Source organism: Gambusia affinis, linkage group LG06 (assembly GCF_019740435.1).
Source record: "Gambusia affinis linkage group LG06, SWU_Gaff_1.0, whole genome shotgun sequence".
Classification (NCBI taxonomy): Eukaryota; Metazoa; Chordata; class Actinopteri; order Cyprinodontiformes; family Poeciliidae; genus Gambusia; species Gambusia affinis.
Window position 1 is genome coordinate 28,832,958 of NC_057873.1, and position 16,886 is coordinate 28,849,843.

Sequence of the window (16,886 nt, forward strand, 5' to 3'; positions counted from 1 at the left end):
CCTCCAAACAGGCTGATGTAGGCTGCCTGCAATGTGGCTGTGGGAGGTTGGTAGTTCTTCAGGCTGTAGTTCAAATGCAAAATATATTTATAATGCTATTTACAAGAAGCAGTGACATGTTTTGTGTTACTGAGGATGACGAGGAGAACAAGAAAAAGCTAGCATAGGTTTTAGAAACGGCTCAAGTCCTCAGACTCTGTGATAACATCGGTGATCAGTTCAATAAAAACACTGACTGCATGATTCCTTTTAACAGCAGTTGGTGAGATTTTCGCTTGCATCTCTCAATTTTTGTAACTCGGCGTGGATCTTGCACGCCACCTCTCATTTTCACAGAGTACTGCGTCAAGATGCACCACACCGCCAGCTGGGCTCGCTGCAAACTTTCAGAAGCCCAACTATAGCTCCAGGTTCAGCCTCCACACTGAATATTCCAAATTTGCTGCAAATTAGGGTGGTCACTATTTTCAAGTAGCCCAAAGTAAACTGTTATAAAAACAGATTTATTCTCAGATACTCACATTTTGCTCATATGCAGTTCACCCATGGAAAGATGGTAATGATCCATCTGGCTCAGGTTCTAGAGCACCATACCTCACATGCAAACACTGAGCAGTGGAACTGTCTGCCAGATGGTTATTATTACACCAGCATCACTGCTGTCAGAATGTCTTCATTCTAGACAGTCCAACCTCTGGACCTCTCTGGGACTCTGCTGGTTTTCTTTAGAGATATAAACTCAAGCAAAGAGCTACATATTATAAATGCGATAAAAATGATAGAATAATACAGAATTTTTATGTAAAATGAAAAAAAATTAGAATTCGCTATTGCTTAGTGCAGCGAATGCAGCATCATTTGAAGTTAAGCTTAAAAGGAGATGAAGTTGATGAGGCAGGATACGTTCTATAAAATTATTTATGACACGCCAAGTTTAAAAAGAGATAGCTTGGACTTTGAAAACGCTGACAAATGATTAATGCTTATGAATTCCCTCTGAAAGGATCCTGTACCTCAGTGCAGTGCTGTGAAGCTGCTGCTGTTGTTGAGGAACATTTTCAGATGCTTGTTTTCTGTTTTTAATGCTCTGGGCAGCTCTGACCAGTAATTATACTTTTATGGAGTACAAGCATACATAGTGGTAGAGGAAGCAATTTGAGCTGTAGTAGCCTGCACAATAATCCCGTGTGAGTGGGAAGTGATGATATTAATTCTCTCCTAGTCTAAAAATTTGATACCATACCGATTTCCATCCTGAACAGTGCTATTCACTAAGCATTCGGCGACAGAGGAGTGCGAGTGTTTTATCTGTAATAGGTATTACTCCCTTCTTTTTACAATTACTCTTTAGCTGACTGCCTCAGCAGGACCCTGTTTAGTAAATCAGTTTTTGAGAACATTACAAAAGCGGTCCTCTCTTCTGGAATTCTGGGTCGTTCTGCGAATCATTTGTCTTCATGGCTTTGTGTTAACACAGCGAGGCTTCTCTCCACCTGGTACTGTCTTCACATTACCATTTATTGTAGTTAGGTGCGATCGAAATGCATCCAATTGAATTTCTTCCCCCACTGCTAGGCTCACTTCCATCTCTGCTGTGTGTGTTATCTGGCTGCTTGTGAATTCCCAGTCTCTGCTGGAAAGTGAACATGAATAACTAGGGATTTGTTGATAGTGGACGTTCCTGGACAACATGCTAAAGTAGTTAAGGGACTTGCCTTCTAAATATGATGCATTTAGAACGTGTTAAATCGTTAAAGGAAAAGAAAAATGAGTAACCCAACAGAAAGATAAAACATGACAATATGAAACCAACTGTCCATGCTGAATTTTGAATCCTTACACCTTAAGCTAATCATATTTTATTTCTCTGATTTTCAAAATCTGTAGGAGTTGGATTTCTTCAAGGACACCACAGCAAGATAGGACAAAAGGTGGGTCACAGGAAGAGCTATCCTTATCATGTTTGCTTCTTTACAGTGATATTCACAGAAAGAAACTCTGTTCCAGCTGAGTCATGCAACCTGCTCTGAGGTCTCTGGTGTTGGAGAAATTAACACTTTTTACCAAGTTGTTTGACATTCAACAAAAGCAAAACCTTCCAGCAGCAGGAAGAAAACCTTTTCCTGTACGTTTCATCCACACATGATTAACTGAAACCTTATTGTAACATTTATCAAATGTGATCATCAACAAGTCATATTAAAACAGTGAGAAAACATGATAACCTTCCTGTTGTATTGTGTTTTAAAGTGATTTTATCAGTAAATTTTTCTTCTTATGAAGAGTTTTTATTTTTAGAGTCAGATATATGTTTGCAAACAAATGATAAATCTGCCTAGCTTCCTAAATAAAGTTAATTTAACAGCATAGTATGCTCAGTTATTAAAAGTAGCTTAAAACGTTTCTAAGGAAATTAATTACACTATAAATCTTCAAAGTATTCAAGAACATGTAGATCTCTGATTTCATTCACTGTTTAAGCAATAGACACTCTTCAGCTCCTGGTTATTTTTGAATGACTTGGATCAGAATCTGCTTGGGACAACCCTGGGATTAAATCATTAAGCAACTGAAAGCTGTTTGATTGTTTGCTGGAGTTTTTGTGGAGAAGCTAATCCAAATTTGTTCCTCAACATTACACATCCCCAGTGGGAATGTTTGATGTTTAGAAGACTTTGAATTGGTGGCTACAGTAACTCTTGGCCACATTTTTGACATTAAATATTTTTTTGTACAGGTCAACCTCTTGTTAGTTCAGCTTTTTATGTAGTAGGTATCTAGCAGTTCTACATCCAGACGATTTAAAGGTACAGATATGCACTTATTTCTTGTGCAATCTTGTCTCAATGGATAATTTGATTAATGTAGGAAAAGTATTAAAATGCACCATATTACAAACTGTGAAAATCATAATAAATGTGACAGTAAATGGATGTTGTTCACCAGTCGTGTCCTCACTGGTTAAAGACATTTTTAAGTGAAATGTTATTCTAAACAACATATTTGATCTAACCTGAATTGACAACAAACGCTTGCTAACACCACAGGAAATATTCTACAAACATTATGTTAACACAGAAAATATCATCCTTTAGTGTCACAGAAGTCTAAGTAAAGATAATTCTGAACATGTCAGAATATTTGGTCCAATACAGAAAGGGTTCATGGCTTAATTACTTGGAGCAAGGTCACTGCACTCCATTTCACTGGAGGCCACTAATAGCTAGAATTTTATTATGAATCTGATTTTACCCTTGGCTTGGGTTGCAAAGTCATACTTGTACCAAAAGCATTGGCATTTAAACGACTCTTAGCAAATCATAAATTCAAAATTTGCACCAAGAATGCAGGCCATTTTTGTAAAAGATACACAAAAGTAAAACTTCTGAATTTTTTGGTTCGTTTTGTTGTTTCAGCTGAGGTTAAGATGCAACGCTGACCCCCATCAAAAACTTTCATGTGCAGATGATGCACGCTTGTGACAAACCCTGTAGGAGTTGCATTTGAAGAAATGCAAATCAGAGGTAGGGTGAGGCAGAATGAAAGCACAAGTGGCAAGTAATCATTAAATAGATCACGATAGTGGCACTGGCTCTTTGAAGACCCTCACGTCCCACTGAGTCTTAGCCTTGAGGACTAACAATGCCAATAGGGTGCAGAGAGCATCGCTCAGCCTTCTCCATGAACGCGAGCACGAAGATTAGAGGTTCTTTTAATCCGACAAAGGGGATTAAATGCTACGAGAAAGGCGTGAGGACCGCTCCCACGGAGGGGTTGAGATGAATTATTTACACCTTTGAGTCTTTAAACACCCCTTAAAAAAAAAAAAAAAAAAAAAAAAAAAAGAAATCACAGTTCTCTGACACTGGTGGCATTTTCAGGAGACCAAGCAGTCCAAGGAGAACAGATAAATGAGATCTTACTAGATAAATAAAGACTCCCACGCAGAAACTAGATGTTTCAGCAAATCGATACAGATTCTTTGAAGCATAAAGAATTTAGCACCCGCACTAAAACAAGATGATTCAGTCACTCTGTCTGAAAGTTGACCTGTCAGTGATTTGGCCACTAATCACTTCTTTCTGCAAACTTACTTTGAACACACCTCAACCATCAAAGTAAGTCATAAAAGCGCAGCTCCGAATGCAAAAAGTCCAGACATTTTGATGCATCTCTTGGTTGCATAAACCTGAGTGTTTCAAAGCAGCGGTCCGTCTTTGATGAGTGCAGATCAGCGCCGGAGCAGTTACCAAACAGAACTGGCCACAGGCATAGAAATATTCTCAGCAGCTTCCAGATAGAATCAATTTACCTGATAAAAACTAAAAACAAACAAAAAGAAAAAAAGAAAAAGAAATCTGAGTAGTCCATCATCACTTACCCCCCTTATTCCATCTGCCTTTCGTTCTCGCTTGGCAGGACAGTTCAAGGCATCCAGACAGCACCAAGAGAAAAAGCACAAGTTTAAAAACAAAAAGAAATCCAGACTTTGCCCTGGAATACATGTCCAAGAGTTGCTGGCAGCCAAGTCACTTTCACATGGCTATGTTTCCTCCCAGAGCAGTGCGGCTGTGGCGCATGGTAGTCCACGCGTGGGCTGTCATCATCAGTCACACTGGTGTCAGCAGTGGGTTTCCATCCCGACCATGCTGCCGCCTTGCGATGTCCCGGCTGGGTCTCTCAGTGACGCTGGAGGTCTGAGCGAAGCCGCATCTCCACCCTGGCTCCTTTCTGATCGGAGCGCGCGGGAATCAGACGGAAACACACAGCTTGCTGCGCGACAGCAGAGCCTCCGCTTCGCTCGGTACAGTGCATAGGAACTCGCTCCCACACAGGCTCACTCACACACACTCACACTCCCTTTCCTCCGTCTCTCTCACGCTCACTGCTGCCACCACGACTGATGCTGATGCTGCTGAAGCTGATGCTGAATTACATCCTGCCCTCCTCACTCTGGATTTTACTGGGAAACTATTCCTCTGCGCTTTAGGTTTTTTTTTTTTTTTGCTTACGGCTGCACAATGTGGAATAGACATGATGTGGGAGCAAATCCACATGCTGCACTCCAGGAAGAGATTTCTATAGGTGTGTGTGGCTGTCAGAGCACAGATTAGCACACAGGCAAGTAAGTACAATGAGCATCTGGAAACTAAAAACAAGCTGGATGTTTGCAGAGATAATCCTCATTATGAGGAAATATGCAATGTGACTGTTTTGTACTCAAGATCACAACAGGAACAGAAGAGAAAAGATCTGGGAGGAAAAGAAGAACTCAAACAGCAAACTGAATAGCTGCTTTGTCCTCAACTGAGCCCTGAGCAACAACTCAGAGAAAATATGAACCTTTAGATTTGTGAGGACAAGGTCAATGAAACATAATTAATGCAAGATATTTGAAGTGAGTTTCTCTTAAAAAGTGATGAAGTTATGAATAGTTAGCAGGGGCGCTGTATAGGAGGGGACAGTTAGGACATTTTTTTCCACAAAAAATATGTATTTTTTCTTCTTATAGAGATACAAAAAAATGGAGCCCCCGTCAGTTACAAAATTAATCACATAGTGTTTTTAAAATTGTTTTAGCAGTACAAATTTAATATTCCCACTCCCAGACCCAAAAAAACACACATCTATATTTACCCTGAACACCCTGCTGGTTCTGCATGAAATTGTTCCTTCCTGTTCAGCAGCCGTCAGTGGAAGACCAGAACGACTGATTATCAACCATTTAGCATAGTTAGCTTAGCTACAGAGTACTGTTTGCCTTCATTTCACTAGCATTTAATGAATTAAGGAAATAATTTAACAATATATTCATATATTTAACTTGTGTCTGTACCTTTTAAACACACTTAACAGCAGATGAGTCAGTAAGCAGCAGCTCTAACCCCGATACCACTTATAACCTTTAACCCCTGTCCCTGTGAAAGAGGTGAGCAACATTGTCTTCAATGACAAGCTAGTTAGCATCATTAAAGGGAGTCTATGTTGATTTTTCCTGTCTCTCTACTTTTTTTTTTTTACAATTACACAACAAGAATGGTTTATTTATTACTCACAGAAATTCAGATTTTACGACTGCAACTCATCTAGATAGCTACGTCCATCAATGCTACGGCTTTCAAAACTGATAGAACACCTGCTGAGTCTTATGAACAGGGCAGTTACGTCTGCATGTCCTGGTAGTTACCAAGGAGATGAATATAATTACTTTGCAGGAGAACCTTTTTGGCGTTACCACTTTATGCAATCCAAACGTCTCTCCATCACCACAGATTTACTCTGCATGTGTCTCCATGCCGATCCGGTCATGCAGTCATTCCTGTCCATCCTGATTGATCGGACATCGGTGTGAGACTTCCAAGTCAAAAGCCAACCACGAGTTTGTTGAAAAGCTGAAACTGAACACACGTCCACGGACCACATCTTTAACATGGACGAAATCCCCTTCTCAATTAACAATTTCTAAATAATCCCAACGTACTTCTTCACTGCAACCTATTTGGTTTTCTGCCTCTTCATGTCTGATATGACATAGTTCAGAGAATGCAGTCATTATTTGAATGGTTTCATTTTCTGCAGCACTTTGATTTATGTCAAGAAGTCACTCTGACCAGCTATGCTTTACACACTCCTTTGCCAATCACATCCAAAATAAATAGTGGCACGCTGCTTTCTATGTCCACTACACCAATACGACAGTGTTCAGGTATAAGTTTGGTCTTCCACCTTCTCAAACTAGTGGGTTGCTACAGACTAAAAAATGCAGGTTTATGCCTGAAGTCGATAAAGGAGCTATCTAATACAGATATATATTTGTTTAATTTGATCTTAGAATTTTACCTTTGCTTTATAACTGCTGTCCTCAAAATATTTTCATTTCCCTTCTGACAGATTTTAAAGAAAATATGGAAAATTTTGAAATTGAACACCTGTCACAACTTTCTGATCAATGTTTCTCTACACAATAACTGTCCAACTATGAGTACATCTTTGCTCAGTGAGAACAGAAAAAAAATTGCACATTTTATTATAACACCTGAGATTTTTAGAATAAGCAAACGTCTTCTCACACTAAGTGCAATTGTCGGCAACAGTACAAGAAAAAAAAATTATTTAAATACTAACGAGATATTACAAAAAAATAGACTTTGGCATCGTCATTGCTAACAACTAACCATGTGATTGGTGTGTGCGTGTGTGTGTGTGCATGTTTGTGTGAGTTTTGGGGGATACAGGATTTTCTAAGAACAGTGTTTATCAAGATTTTATTAAGATTTCTTAACGCTCCAAGGTGTTTATCCTCCCACGTTTGCAGACCATTTCTTTCATAAGCAATGAATATGTTCTGTGTTCTAGATAAGCTATGGCTTTAATTACAGCTTCTGTGGCAACCTACAACAAAGTTCATAATGTTTTCTAAACAATTCAGCTTAATATTCTGAAACCACAGTGTTTATTCCTTCACACCATCTTGCCTTCGCTTTATGGAAACCTGCAACAACACCAGGAAGCTATAATTAGGCTTCCTCCATCGGAGGAAAGAGATCTGTGTCTTCTGCAAGCTGCGTACATTCCCAATGACAAACAGGCACAGAGGTAGAGAGTAAATCTTTTTTTTTTGTTTTCTGTTTACAATTATTGGTGATAGAAATTTTAACAATTCATGAGTTTAACGCTTTACTAAAGCGAAAGGTAATTTCCAGGATAATCCAAATAGTAATAGTGATCAGTTTTTGTTAGCTAAACTGACAGCTCATAATTCAGAAAGAGGTAAATTTAGAAGTAAAACAAAGTTCTGAAAACTTTAGAAACACTAAAATAGCACCAGCAGCAAACAAAAGGCACAGACTACAGCTTCTCCTGCCTCCTGTGTAAAATTAGTTCATGTAGAATAATGTGACAAAGAACACCTGGAATGTGATTTCAATGCATCTTTGCCCAATTCCAAACAGGCTTCTTAAGCTAAAGTTATTTATTCTTTCACTTTCAGATGTAAGGCTGCAGTAACATTTATAGGCCCTTTATATATATATATATATAAAGACCAATTTGTTTAAACTGTGATAGCATGGTATCAGACAGATAATCTGTGGAAATTAGCATAACCATAAATTACAGTGGATAAAGTTTTTCTGTAATGGTAAGTTGTTTCTCTGACATAAGCATATTGAGTACATGAGATTGATTGACAGCTCCAAGACCCTCCCCCTGGCTCTGATTGGTTGTTTTTGTGGGAGCGGTGTTTCTTCAGAGAGCAGTTAGTAGCTCAGGGAGGAGGTGGAGGACATTGATCTTTTCACCGATTATCTGTGTCACAACATGGTGAAGTTTTAACAAATATGTAAAAAACATTTTTTTTATATAAAAGTTACACACAGTAGCTGTAGCACAGATAGAAAAGGGAGGAAAAATTTACAAATAGATGGATGGGACTAAAGCTGTCTGCTACTTTTGCAGGAGTGAAGAATGACAGAGCTAAGAAACATGAGGGTCTGAGGGGGAACCCCTACATCCATACTGGTAAGTCTGTCAGCTTATCACCCCCAGACAAGAGCCCCCTGGATAAATGTGGTCAAGCAGGACAGGAGCCCAGCTTCAGCAGAGAGGGGGTGCAGGACGGCGATAAGGATGAATCTCCACTGGGCGAAATGTGGGAGCTAGGCAAGAGGCCCCAGGCGGAGAAACTCAGCCAACAGCTCTGGCTGCCTAAACCTCTTAAAAAATTTACACACCAGCATTCAACACACTCAGCAAATATAGGTTAGTGCATGCATGTGGTCGACTCGTCTGGAGCATGACTACGTGTGCGCACGTTTGATTGCACACCTCGCTGCACAGCATCTGAAGGCACGCGAAGCGCGCACGTCGGAGCAGAGACCGCCCGATCGCTCGACAGGAAGCGGCGCCGGGAACGAGGCAGACGGAGGAAGAAAAAATAAATAAAATAAACGTATTCTTGACGGGACTGACAGCCGCTTGAAAACAGACCATGAAATTTGCTTTTTCACAGGAAGTGACAGACCGAGCACCATGAATTGATCCCCTGATGGAGATCTGGCTCTTTGTGTAGTCATTTTCTCCTCTGCGCATCTGCCTGCCCAGATACTGGATAATCTACTCGCTGCCGGCATTCCTAATCCAACCATCCATCCCCTTTTCACTCCGCCCATGTGTGTCCCGCCACAGAACAAGGGTGCAGTTTGGAGGAATATTATAGTTGTTTTTTTCTTCTTCTTCTCTTTGACTGTTGTGCAGTGGTGAAATGATTATTTCTCATGGTGAACCCTCTGGGAAATGATCAACCGTCTAATTATAATTCATCAGATTCAAAGAAACTATAATCAAATAATCAGCCGCAGAACCTAGCTGCACGCTGGATAATGTAATTTTTTCTTGAATTTTAAAAAGACGGCAGAACTAGACCTATGAATATAATGAAAACATGAAGTGACAACAGTTCTGCTCCTATATATAAATATGAGCTAAAAAGGTTCATTCCAGACATTCCGTTTTGGTTTAATTTTTCACAAAGGGATTATAGTCAGAAAAGCATCACAGATGAATAGAGCAGTACTCGCAGTATGGCTCCTGGCAAGCGAATGTTTAAGATCATAAGCTGATTATGGTCTTTGTCAGCCAATTCAAATAAGTAAACAAGCTGGAGCAGGGGGAAAAGAGGAAACTTGTGGGAAACGATTAGTAAAGATGTTTTTAATGTATGAATGAGCAGCGCTTGCCGAGCAGATGACTGAACAGTAAGTTATAAATGCAAGGGCAAACCAACTACTATCGAGGGGAAGTATTATGTGTTCTAAAAATGCTACATATTTTAAATATGACTTAAATTTTACTTGGTGATTTAGTGCCTTAAAATTGGGCTTCTGTCTCTTTAAAAACTCCTTTCTAAAACTGCACCTTCATGAAGTCATCATCGCAACATGGCGGCTCCTCTATTAACCCTTTAACTACATTTTCACCAGCAATGTACTGGGAAGTAGCTCCTATAATGAGCTCAGCAGGTGTGGAATTCAACCAGGTGTTTGCTAATTGGTAAACACTGGCTAGTCTGAAGGAGCTGAGCGGAGGAAAGCTGCTCAGTAATGTCTGAAAGGTGGTGCTAGATGTTACCAGGCATCATAAAACAGTTGAATGGTTGGATTCTCAAAGGATTTCTCACATGCATGAAAGATTCAAAGCAACACTGCAGGTATGTCTTTGATGAGGGGATAACATCAAAACATGACAGCTCAAAAAAAGTTGGTTTTACATAATACTGCCCCTTTAACTTTGAATATAGATGGAAGAGAAGATCCATCACCCCCTATATAATTTAGAAGCACGTCAGATTCAAGGGGGGGGAAGCCATTAATTTCTGGTCCATTCAAAGTACATATTGACAAAGCGTTTTGTAATCAAATAAAATATATAGTGAAGGATGCAGATAATAAAATGGTGTGCGGTACAGCTATTCAATCAATTCATGCAGCAAAAATCTATATTTGAATTTTACATGTCACCATTCAGCAACAGGCTGGGCTTGTTGCAATTTACATAAAAACTGGGATTGAAGTCAAAAGTGCGGCAGAAGCTGAAGGCGCAATTACACCAAGAATACATTCCTTTACAATCAATCCTTTATACCACATAAACTTGTGCACAGAATGTGTCTGCGAATGGCCCCACGAGTCAAAGAACAGAGAAGTAATAAGAGTCAGAATGAGTTAGTGATGGCTGTCTTAAAATATGGCAGCGGTTTCTATTTACAACCTGTAATAAAACTGCCTCTGCTGCGATTTATGGAGATGCTTGCCCCCACAGAACCAGACCCTTTTTGCCAAGGGCATGTTAATAACCTGCACAGATTCATTTTTGAATATATTGGCAGATGGACATTTTGTCTAATAGAGCATCGCAAACTGGAAAGCTGGCACTAAAAAATAAAAATAAAAAGGGTGGAGCTTATACAGTATTCAGGTGGCAGCATGGGTAAAGTCTGCAGCTACAAAACAACACTGCTACCGTTAAGACTGTTAAGACTTTTTATTCCTCCCATTCTCAATTACTTCCAAATGTACAACTCAAACCAGTTTTGGGATTCTACTCCATATAATGGACACAAATGCTACAATAAACTCAGAACAATAATAATAATAACAATAATAATAATAATCCAAAGAAGCAACAAGATAATGATAATTATAAAACATCCACAGTCCATATCCTGGACTTCTAATTCTCCCTGTTGATGAAAATCTGTTGAACTTTTATCACCTCATGGCAGGTTATCCACAAAGTAAACGGTCTAAAGGTTATTTATTTGCTAATAATTTTCTTTAATTTTTTTTCCATATTGTTGTCTCTGAAGAATCAGCCAGAGAGACTAGATCAGAGAGACTATATCTGTTTTAATTGGACTTTTTAGCATTATTCAGTAGATCTTTATATTTAGTTGTAAATCAGTGAAATACTCTCCTGACACAGATAAACAGTCTCTAACTCTTAAAGTACTCTACTGCATAAGCTTGCCTTTATTTATGGGGTAATTTGTGAGTGAAAGCAGGTGTCAACAGGCAAAGAGCTGCTAACTTTATCTATGCTTTCATGTGTTTTACAAGGTGCACTGTTGTTCACCATCTACAGAAATACCAAAAAAACAAAGATATAAGACATGGAATTAAAATACAGGATTTTAGAAAAAACTTTTTCCAGGTTCTAAATATCTCAGTCACCCGATTTCAGAGTAAAGTGTGAGTGTGGACACTTGAAAGCCAAAAAGAGTCAGAAAACAAATGGGAATGGGCATTTCTACTGGATTCCTTTTTTAAAAAAAAAAACACCAAAGAATATACAGGATAAGGTACTTTCCCAATGTGGATTCTGCATGAATTTCTGGAAAAATCTTCAACACAAATCCCAAACACAATTGAAAATGAATTAAAAAGAAAACAGAGAGACAGGATCTAAATGCAAGTTGTTCAACACTAACCATCCACAGGGTATGACTGATGCTAGAAACTGTTAGAAACATAATTCTTTATAAAAACAAGTGTGATTCACAAAAAATCTCAGAGCACTTCAAGATCCAGTTTCAATACAGAAATTGTCATCTTCATGGAAAAACAGGAGAAATTCTGTACTAAGAAAGGAATCAGTTTAATGTACCAATTGCTCAGGATTTTTCTGAGAAAACTCAGATGTCTGTTAGGAGTCCTAGAATTTTTACAAATATGTAGACATATTGGGAAATTAATTAAATCTACTTTGCAGAAATTTCTCATACTGAAATACATGCAACAAAACTGGAAAGCAAATCTCACTTTTAGGAGGAAGATGTCTCCTTCAGGACCTGGTTTTAGCAGGAAGACATGCAGACACTCAACAGTGTTTGAGTCCCACTGTAGAACTGGCTGGGGGTCATGGTCCAGTTCATTTGCTGAGGCAGTTCTGGGCGAGGTGGACGGTAGGTAAGTGGACAGACATAGAGATCACAGGGCCTCTGTGTCTGTGACTTTAAGTGCGGTGTATTTGTTTCACACATTTAAACTTCCTGGATCAATAACATAAATCAAACGTTAAAACACTGATGCCTCTTTCCTCTGTTAGCGAGACAGACAAAGAGCTACCACCAAGATGCAATCACAACACGCAGGCCTCCAAGCTGAAGAATACACCATTGATCTCTTGCTGCTGCTGGATTTGAAACCAGAGTGATCAGGCAGTCAATAAACTGCAAAGCAGAAAGGCATTTCTGATGCTCTGCATGACAGATTAATTTGAATAATTAGGAAGGGTCCTTGAGATAGGCACAAAAGGTTTTAATGGTTATTGATTCATCTTCAATAAGTTTGCTACCTTTTTGAAGGGCAAGTATTTTGTAAAATCTTTTTTTTTTTTTTTACATCATGTTATAATGTTATTCTCTAATCGAAAACAGACCTGGAGTGTTGCCTTGGTTCTTCCACACATGTTGGAAAAATCCTTTAATCTCCCGTGGAAACCATTCAGCTGTGCAAAACGCCTATATAGACACAGCACCTTTGGATGCAGCACCCTTCCCTCATTCAACTCCCCCATTCAACTCCTTCAAACTAGCCTGCTGCGATCAGTAAACACCTGGTAGAATTGTGAATCTTCTGAGATTGTTATACAAGCTTCTTCTCAGTGCCACGTTGGTAAAAACTTTAAAAGGTTAATAGCGGCGCATTGGTGTGACTTTCTGAAGGTGGAGTTTCAGAAAAAGCAGGTGCTTCTTAAAGAGACAGAGGCCCAAATGGCACTTTGTGTCTTAAAACATATAATACTGCCCCTTTAAAAGAGTAAAGTCAATTATCTTCAACAGTTTTATGATTTTCTTTATAAAATTTATTTAGCAAATAGAAGCAATAGTCCTTCTGTTCATGTTGACCATGTTCACTTATCACCACTTACTACTGAAGGTCACCAGCTCTTCAGAGCACCAGCTCTGCACACTCTTCATCTCATTCTCCCATAAATACACAAGTTCCAACCATCCAGAGGCCAAATCGTCTCTCCTCCCCCAGGCCTCTGTTTCTTTCTGAACACTTATTAAATCCCCATTCTGCCCTCCGTTGCAGTCGGAACAGCATTTCTGCTTTCTGACAGTGCAGCAGAATTAGTTTGTAATCATTTATTTGTTCACTACAGAAATTCTGCAAACTGCTAGATGCGGCAATGCTGTTGTTGCAGAGGCTGGATGACAGACAGCTGGAGGGACGTTTTACCAATTTTTCAGTAAATGATAAAGCAGACAGAGCAGAGGAAAGGCGTAAAGGAGCAGGCAAGCCTCAAAACATATACTACTGACATTTTCGAAATGTAACAATAAAATGGACAGATGCAAGTATGGCGTCATTTTTATTGAAACTTAACAGTTTATAAAAATAAAAGACTTTTCAGCTAAAGGCAGAGTGACAAAATAATTGTGACAACAAATGTATACATACAAAGCTTAAATGTATACAAGCAGTCCCGGTGCTGTTTTAGTTTTTATTTAGCATTTTAAATCACATGCATCACATGTACAAAATTTGTCTAAATATTTCTTGAAGTAGTTGTAAAATGGCTCAACTTGGTTAACGTTGAACATTCGACATCAACTGACCAGAACCTTGTACAGTATGGGCTCACGCCACAGTCCTACTCATGCTACCTGATCTACACAGGTGCATCTAGTAAAAGCAAACGCCATTAGGTAATATTACAGAAAGGTGAGAAATTGTCTGCATTGAAGCTGAAGTGCCACTAGACATAAATCATTACCTTAGAGTTTTGCTTCAGGCTGTTGCACAGTCTCATTCATTTAAATACTGTATATTTGCAAACTATCAGGGGAGCCCACAATCGATCATCAGCTGAATGCAGTCCAGGAGCTCGTTTGCACTAAGAATATAAACTAACTCCGGCGCAGTTATTTATTATCAAACACAAAATAACTGTGGCACAAATGCCAAAAGGTGGTCTGGGATCAGCAAAGGAAGCTCTCATTATAAACATAAACCCACACACACACACACCAACACACACCTTCAGTGGGGTGTTATTTAGTCAGATGAATGAAAAGAGCCCCAGTGCTTTTAGAATAACTTTCTGGAGGTGTTTACAAAATGAGATCTCTCTCCACTACAGGCAGACAAGCAGGGGAGACGGCTGGTAGACTGAAAGCTATACTCATCCATTACCCCACATCATCAGCAACAATCACATCATCTCCCAGACACTTCCAGGTAGACTTGAGCCCCATCAGGCCTTATTGGTGCTGCCCGCTGAGCCTTCTCACAGCCGCCGACGCTTGCAGCCCGGCCTACCATTTGATCAGTTCACCGAGTGCAATCAGCCAAATGATGCCCCATTTATCCACTTTAAATTTTGACTATTTAGAAGCAGCAGGAGTGAAATGTATTCTTACTGAATCAGGTGCTTTCATGATGAGTTTCCATAATGATGCTTTTTTTTTTTTTGTATCCTCCAACTCATTTGTTCTCATCTAAAAACAGGATTATTTTGTGTTGGCAGCAACAAAATGGTGTCATACAGAGGGGCGTGTAGAGAATGCACACGTTAACCCATTGTTAACCCATTAACTCAGCTGGGAGAACGTACAGCACACACCAATAAGGTAGCAACCCCTGGGAAAAGGATCAAATAACATCACCTTTTACTACAGAAACAAATTCAGACTGACTAATCTGCATAGCTGAACAGTGAGCTTTTTTGTTTTCTTTTAGGGCTAAAACAAGTAATTGGATTAATTGATTATTGAATTAAGTGTCAATTTAGTAATTTACTAATGCATAAAGACTAAAAAAGAAGTCAATTTGCCAAAACACCACCATTCTCAAAGCAGTACTTGGGCCAAAACACATTCTGCAATTAAGATAATAAAAAAAACTTTTTAAATTTGTTCTACCCAGAACTCCTCAAATGGCACAGTTTTAGCTTCACCAGGCTCAAATTCTGTAAAAAGATAAAGAAAGAAAGAAAAATCTAATAAGTGCTGTTCGCTATTCAATTAGTTTTTCTATTGACTAGTTATTAGAAATATTAGTTGACAGATCAGCCCTCCACTGTATTGGTTTAGCAAAAAGATATGAAATTTTCACATGTTGACATTGGACAGATTCTTTTACTAAAGAAATGTAATTTGTTTATTAGCATTTCCTTATGCATTTTAAATATTGTATTACATAAGCTTAAGTGCTTAAATGAAACATCTGCAGAATATTCCAAGTTCTTTTATCCAGTTAAGCAGAATCAGTAAAGTAATATATGACTCAGCTAACAGTTAGCTGCAGTCTTACTTCCCTTTTTATTCTGGGTGACAGTTTTGGATTTTCACCTAGCCTCGCTGTTTTTATAGTTCCAGTACATTTAACTAAATTATTAGTCTCCATGTAGATATGAGCAACTTTAAAGACCTGCAACCAGAATATTTTCTTGCAATATTTTCCATTCACAACATATCTCTATGTTTTGAATGGAAGGTTTGGGTGGACCATTATGTTAATGCTGAGGTTCAATCACATTTGTTTTAATTCTATTATTAATGACTTTGCTAAAAACTGTTATTTGCACAGAGAAGACTTTTTCCCCCAATGAATAAATAAACAAAAATAAAACATTTAAGGTTGGGGTGTGTACAATTTTAATTTTGGGATTGTTGTTCTTCCAAAGGGAAAAAAAGACATCAACTTTAAGAAACTTGCACTTTTGGGGGAAATAACTGGCATCTAATAAAATCACTTGAAAAAAATGTAAATGCAGTCTTGGTGTTGGTGTTAGCAGATGAGCAAATTTATGATCTTGGCTTGGTTCTTGTGTGGCAGTGGGAGCCTCCTAATTTGTATTCTGACACCTTCAACAAGACAGAAAGGTCAAACTACTGACCAATGGTGATGCTCAGAGGGGAATTCAAGGTTCAGCACCACAATGACCCCACCTGGGTCTCTCCCGCTACAGAGTGTGAGAGAGCGAGATACAGACAAATAAAGCACTGGATCTGTTGGCTGGGCTCGTTGCTCTTGGGAGAGGCGTTGGGCATAAATCTGCGTGTGGATGGGGAAGAATGGCAGCCACTCAACCAGGGACCTCAAAACACATTTTAAATATTGTCAGGATGACATGTATCGTCCACCACTCAGGCTGTCCTGACAAGAGTGACACTTGGCTAGCATTTATACATCCAACTTGAAGGTTGCAAAAAGTCAGTTCAACTTAAAGTCGACACGCTGGAGGTCCATTGTTATTTTATTTATTCTTTTGAATTATATACTTAAACAAATTTCCACTGACCATATATTTGTGCAATTTGTCATTTTGAAAATAAATTTGCTTAATGGAAGCATGCTGATTTCAACAAAAACTTATTC

The 16,886-nt window shown here is 38.9% G+C and overlaps 1 protein-coding gene across 6 annotated transcripts in view; it reads right to left on the minus strand.

Moving 5' to 3' along the window:
• Positions 1-16,886, minus strand: part of robo2 (roundabout, axon guidance receptor, homolog 2 (Drosophila)) — a 395,718-nt gene that overhangs the window by 360,730 nt on the left and 18,102 nt on the right. For 4 of the 6 annotated variants that reach the window (XM_044118466.1, XM_044118463.1, XM_044118465.1 and 1 more), the window contains exon 1: positions 4,382-4,846. The exons of 1 other annotated variant lie outside the window; for it this stretch is intronic. In XM_044118466.1, coding sequence (XP_043974401.1) covers positions 4,382-4,505 — 124 coding nt within the window. In that variant the 5' untranslated portion in view covers positions 4,506-4,846. Of the gene's footprint in view, positions 1-4,381; positions 4,848-16,886 lie in introns of those variants that run through there. One more of the 6 variants, XM_044118461.1, reaches the window with a different exon arrangement.